Source organism: Pundamilia nyererei, unplaced genomic scaffold, assembly GCF_000239375.1.
Source record: "Pundamilia nyererei isolate P.nyererei 1_Seehausen unplaced genomic scaffold, PunNye1.0 scaffold00074, whole genome shotgun sequence".
NCBI lineage: Eukaryota > Metazoa > Chordata > Actinopteri > Cichliformes > Cichlidae > Pundamilia > Pundamilia nyererei.
In genome coordinates, this window is record NW_005187475.1 from 1,168,563 (window position 1) to 1,175,022 (window position 6,460).

Below are 6,460 nucleotides of genomic sequence, written 5' to 3' on the forward strand. Positions count from 1 at the left end.
CGAACAGGTGTGAAATGTGTGTGTTTAGTTAGTTTGTTTGTTTGCTTGTTTTAATCAATTTTAAATCATGCTTTTTATTTGTTTTTGTTTCTAATGTCTCTGTAAAGCACTTTGAATGTTGAATTGTTGTTGAATTGTGCTATACAAATAAATTTGCCTTGCCTTGCCTTGCCTTGCCTAATAAAATAGGAAAAAAAAAGCCACCCAGACAGCAAGATCTCATAGTTTTTACACCATAGGCCTGGGAGCTTGACAGCAGTATCTTTGCTGTTCCTAGAGCTTCTGGGCAGACATCTTGGATATCATTCCGGAATTCCTCTTCTTTTTTCTCGTGTTTCTGCTGTCTGAGATATTCACTAAGCGCATAATCAGTTGTGCCCATCTTCCTGATATACTAATGGATCTTTGCCATTTCATCCTGAACAGTGGTTCTGACACTCACTAGTCCTTGACCTCCTTCTTCCTGCCCAGCGTACAGTCTCAGCGTGCTGGACTTAGGGTGAAACCCTCTGTGTATGGTGAGGAGCTGTCTCATTTTGATGATGATTTCTTGATTGCCCAGATCTTGTTCTTCCCATTCAGCTGACTCCTCAGGACTTGTCTTATTCTCTGCAGGTATTTGATGGTTGCGGCTTTCCTAGCGTCCTCTTCATGGTTTCTATTTGCCTGTGGGATTCCCAGGTGCTTGGAGCTGTCTGCAATGTCTGCAATGTTGCGTTCTGGTAGTTCAATCCCCTCAGTTCTGACTACCTTCCTTCCACTTATTATCAATATCTGGAGCATCATCTGAAGCTTCAACAAGACTGGCTATGGGTACTGATATATATAAGTATTACCCACAACAAAAAAACACAATGATAAATATGTGTAAACACGGAAATTGCGATTTAATTTGAAAAAGGTATACAAATCAGATTATTTTACCTGCTTTATCAAACATATATAAGAATATAAGTAGATTCTTTAAAAAAAAAAGATTTTGCATTTTGATATTTTCCACCAGACTTCTCATTTTGGTGGCCCTGTCACCGGGGTCAGCTGTGTTGTTTATCATCTGCTTCAGTCTAGCAGAGAGGTGGATTTATGTTTGTGCTGAGTAAGCACTTCCACAGCCACGCCCTGCCAAATCAAATGTCACACCATCTCCTGGGGTATTAATCACACTCCGACACACAAACACACACTGTCGGGCCCAGAAACATAAAGAAAGAGAGAGGAAAGGTCACACGAGCCCTCAAGTTTTCATAAGCATTTCATGCCTTAAAGAGTAGTATTCAGTCTTTGCATTCCAGTGTATGAGTGTATACGTGTAATTACATACATACTGTGATGCTGAAGTCTATACAATGCTATCATCTTTTTGACTTTTAACTGATTTTTTTATTTTTACTTTTTTAAACTAAGATTTTTACTTTCAGTTAATTAAAAAATTATGCATAATTGTGTTTAAAACAAGGTTTCGTTGACAGTCTTACGTTAAGGGACTGTGTGCTTTGCCTTACTGCCCTTTCAAATCCAGCGTATACAATTTCAAAGCCTATATTATATCTTTCTTCAGGTGAGAAACAATCCTACCTCCCAAATGATGTTTTTATTCTGGAATTTTGATTGACATTTTTTTCTTTCCATTAAAAGTAAACTACCATAAAAATGTTAGACTGTTCATTTCTTTGTAGCTCCCCTTCCTGGCAGTGTGGTATCTGCTTTAATCAGCTCAGTAGGTTATAATATTATATAATAATACTAATATAATACATAATATTAGCATCCTGGATTTGATCTTAGATCAGGTCACAGTTTCGTTAAAACACACAGCTGCTGAAGGAATCATAAGATATTAAACAGGACTGATTTAAAGTCTTGGCTGCCTTCATCCCCCCCATTTCTATGCGAAAAACTATATATAGCCTAGCTGCAAGCAGTAGCCTATTACTATCAATGCACTTTCAGATGCTCAAGGAAAATGCGCAACTGCCAAGCAGTGAAAAGTACAACCACACTGCTGCGATATGTAGAGAGGAGCCTGCTTGCAACAATTATTTTCAAATGTGTTAACGTGTGACTGCAATTACAGATCAATAGATTCCAGCTAATCATAATATATCCAGGTTATACCCATGAAGGTGACACACCTATGATTATAGCCTTTAGTTTTAACAGTCCTGGGTCTTTCACAGCGATCTGTCATAGAGGGATTTTCCACACAGTAAAAAGAAGATTTTTAGGAGGAACATGGATATTAACAGGCTGCAGCTGTAAAAACAGAAATTCCTTACTATGTTTACACCATAGTAGTCTTTACCAAAAAGAGAAATGATTAACAAAAACACTTTAAATTCAGTGCACCAAACAACAAAGAGATGGTCAGAAGTAGGAAACTTGTGCAGTCTTAGCGATGCCTACAATACACATTTAAAGGAGGCAATCTCAAAGTGGCAGTCGCTTGAAACAGATTTAATGAAACTGCATCATCACAATCAAATCCAGACAAACTGACAGTTCACTTCAAAAAACAATGAACTTGAAAGGAAACAGCAGCACACCAACATCTGGTTTGTGAAAAGCAATTTTAGTCAGAGAGAAAAGCAAACAACATGACAAAGTTTTACAGCTTTGACTCAGCTCTTCTGATCAGACGTGTGAAATGTTTAACCTTTCCACCCAGGAAATACTGAGGATAAGCAGTATCTGTTATTAAAATACAATCTGTTCCTATTTTGAGAGCAAGCTACCTATTACAATACTAGTAGGATGAAAATGTGTGTAGGATTTGATATTTGTCACGGGGTCAAGAAGGTAAGTAAAAAATCTCTCATAAATCCACTTAAATTTCCTGAAAAACTGCAGTCAAAAACACAAATTTAAACCAACAAACTCAGCAGAATGCATCCCCTGGGAAAATCGGTGAGCAGATTATTTCATTTTGGCTTTAAATGATCTGCTGATTGGCTTATATCCTAAACCTCTACACATACTGCGACTGCATATTTGGTCCATAAAAACTTTTGTTCGTATGTTTTATAATGCCATGGTTGGCAAACCCAGTGCAGGGACAGAAAAAACACAGAGATTAATGGACAGTAGGATCAGAAAAAGCCACTCAGACAGAAACTAATCTCATCCATCTGCACAGGTCAGATTTCACACCGGAAATGGGTTTCCTTCTCTCTTCATTCCTCATCGATCCTTCTTTCTATTCACTTCTTGTTATTTCCATCAATTCCACCTTTCTGTCTCCTTCACGTGGATGAATGGATGGTTGGGAAATTCAAAAAAATAACAAAAAGTCAGCCATGGTTCTGTTTTTTTCTTTGGCTTTCTGAAGATTTTCACTGTGATTCATGGAGAAAGAAACTCTGGAGAGTATATAAGAAAGCAAATAAAACAAAAATTAGGAACTATTTTCAGGAATTAAAATGGTAATACTCTTAATTCTTTTTTTTTCTTTGAACAAACTTAAATTTATGACTTAGTTTTAATTAAAATGAATCCTGCACCATTGTTTCTATGCATAATTGTTGCATTCCAACAAATATGCCCTTATCAATGCAACTTTATGACTTTTTTATTACATATATAGTTCAGCCGTGAACTGAAGATGAAGTCATTTGGCAGGCTCACCAGAGCAGATGTCACTAAGTTCACTGATTTCTTCCTGAACTTTGAGAAGAAGGAGGTCCTGCAAAATTTCCTGCTGCTGCTTCTCATCTTCCACCCCAAGAAGCTTCAGCTGATAGTCCTTTAGTCTCAGCAACACACGGCCTGCAGATTTAAACAGGATCCCAGTGATTTGTTCAAGTATATAAAAAGAGATTCAAAATAATGCGAGGAAAGCTAATAATGACTTGGCCTGTTAAATTCCTGCCACTGAAGCAGGAATTCCATGCATGTGCTGTACCTGTTATGTCATGTTTGATTACGGCTTTGTGGAGTAGGGTCATCTTAGTCGGATACTGTTCCTGAATCCACTCCAGCACTTCTTCCACTGACCATGATGATGGCCCCTTTGATAGTCCCATCGCCCTCTGATCAATAAAACATAAGAAGAGAAATTAAGAGAAGTGCAGAAAAAGTAAATGTTTAGCTTTTTGTCTTACAGTACAAAATAATTCACTGTACCAAATGCAGTTAAATTCAGTCTTCACACTGAAGAAAGAGACAAATGCATGCTTGATATTACAGCAACATCTCTGTCTGGCACTAACCTTTACCAATTTGTGAGGCAACATTTGGGCTCCATTACATTACAGATTGGATTTTATATTTGTATTTTATATTTATTTACGTTTATATACGGTACCCAGTTCTCAGGTTATCTTGTTCTTGTTCTTGTGGTATCAATTTGAAAATCTTACATCACCTCATTCTCGAGTTCACAAACTTGGGTGTCCACACCGCCCACCTGCTTGGCAGAGCAATGACAATACCCTATCAACCTTTTATGGCTGAGTGGCAAAAAATCTTAAAAACAGAGTTTACCTTAAAATATGATGTGGTGAGGGCTCCTGTACGTGGATTTGTTTGTCACAATAGGCTGCAAATGTTCACACACGCTCTGAATGACTGAGAATGAAAAGAAATGAGGGGATTTTCTTAAAATTGTGTGGGGCCCTAGACACACTGGTGACACATAATTACTCTAAAAAAATGAAAATGGATTTGACATGTCTCCTTTAAAAGCAGAAAATAAGCTCAGCAAGTCAGCTGCCATCACTGAGAACACGCAGACAACCCTTAACAACAGCTCAATGAAGTTTTGCTCCTGGCACATTAGCTGAGGACATTTTTGTCTGCAGTAGACCTTCAAATGTGAGAAAATGTTATTTTCTCTTGATATTTGACGCTCTGGATCACCTACTGGCTTCACATAAGCCTATTTTCCGGTGATTAATTCAACAACCCCCTGAACATGATGACAAATAGTTTTGAATGGCCGATGGATTCTTGTACTGCAAGGTGAAATCAACCGAGTATGACACTAAGAGGTCAAAAAAAGTTGTGCACTTTTCAAAAAGCTGCCTTCTGTTCATTTGGCTTTTTTCCTAGCCATATCCTCCTGGGCTGCAATGTAATAGGGCAAAAATTGCTAAACAGTTGATGTGACCTTTTCAGCAGGCCAGTCTAGTTATTAGGTTGTAAATATAGGAATGTAATTTCCTGAGTTAATTAAGAGGGATGCGTGATTGGCTGAGGCGGTAACGAGATCCCAGTGGAGTAATTGACATACAGAGAGTGACCGAGGTAAAAAGACAGCAAAGTTCCCTTCAGCGCCAGAGTGAGCTGAGAGTAAAGAAATCTAACTGAGGACAATAATGTGGGTTTTATGCCTGAAGACAGCAGCTCTTAAGCCACACAGCTCCTGAATTGGGCCCCAGTGGTTAGATTTTATAGTGGCATAAAATGACTGTATATACAGCTTGTCTTATTTGCTCTGAACCATTTCATTTAGTTTCATACCGCCAAGTTACAGCTAAACCAGGACCTGTAAACAAAAGCAATATGCAGTGACAAGCAAGGTGGAAAATTGGATTTTTGTAAATTACTGATTGTGTGCAAGACTTTTTTTCTCTCTCTCTAGCTGACCAGATATTTTTTATTATTCAGCTCCCGGCTTTTGCATCTAGTATCACCATTTCATTGAGCTTCAGTTTAACATTGTTAAACAATGTGGACCGTATGGCTCGATCCAAGGTCCAGATCAACATCTCATGCGCTGTGACAGGTGTCTGCTGTTTTAAGAATATAAGATTCATACACGGATTATCTACTATAAATACTTTTATAGACCTGTCATGTCTTCTTTTGTCCTGCACTTGTTCAGTTTTCACAAGGTTTTTGCAAGATTTTTTAAGGATTGCACACCATGCTGAGACATGCCAAGTTTTTTGGAAATTACATAATGATGAAGGAGACTTTTTATACGGACTCACTGTTCATCCTTTGATTTAGGTGTCTGAATTATTCATAAGTCAGAGTTCAGCAGCTTAACAAAGAAAAAACATTCTTCTGAAATGAGGTACAAAAGCAGCCAATGTCCAAAGAAAACTTTGAAAGACTTCAGAACTGTATCCTGGAGAACTGCTGCACAATATTACAAGAATGTCTGGCTCCTTTAAAAGAAAACTGTAAAAAAATGAGAGACAAGTCAGGACTTTTGCACAGTCGTGTATAGCCAGAATTTAAAGGCACACAAACAACAGCCTCTATGCCATCTGACATATTATCAGTGTCACCTTATCAAACACTTTCACACAATCTAACATATACTCCTGCTGCCTCGGGTTCAGACTTTTTTAAAGTAGGTCAAGATTCTCTCCAAAGGATTTGTTTGATTTCCAAGTGCCTCTTTAGCTCACTATGCCCCATATTAGCAATACCCAACTTCTCCCAACAGACAGTTTACTCAGGCGCAGCGCTGATTGTAGATCATGTGCACTGGTAGTTAATTATAGTTTGCTCC

At 38.1% G+C, this 6,460-nt stretch overlaps 1 protein-coding gene across 1 annotated transcript in view; it reads right to left on the reverse strand.

The window, feature by feature from the left end:
• Positions 1-2,439: 2,439 nt before the first annotated feature.
• The window catches only part of LOC102207886 (sterile alpha motif domain-containing protein 12-like), a 5,990-nt gene continuing 1,969 nt past the window's right edge, over positions 2,440-6,460 (reverse strand). The window contains exons 2-4 of the mRNA XM_005737233.1: positions 3,899-4,025; positions 3,622-3,762; positions 2,440-3,356 (exon numbers count right to left, since the gene is read on the reverse strand). Coding sequence (XP_005737290.1) covers positions 3,340-3,356; positions 3,622-3,762; positions 3,899-4,019 — 279 coding nt within the window. The 5' untranslated portion in view covers positions 4,020-4,025 and the 3' untranslated portion in view covers positions 2,440-3,339. The remainder of the gene's footprint in view (positions 3,357-3,621; positions 3,763-3,898; positions 4,026-6,460) is intronic.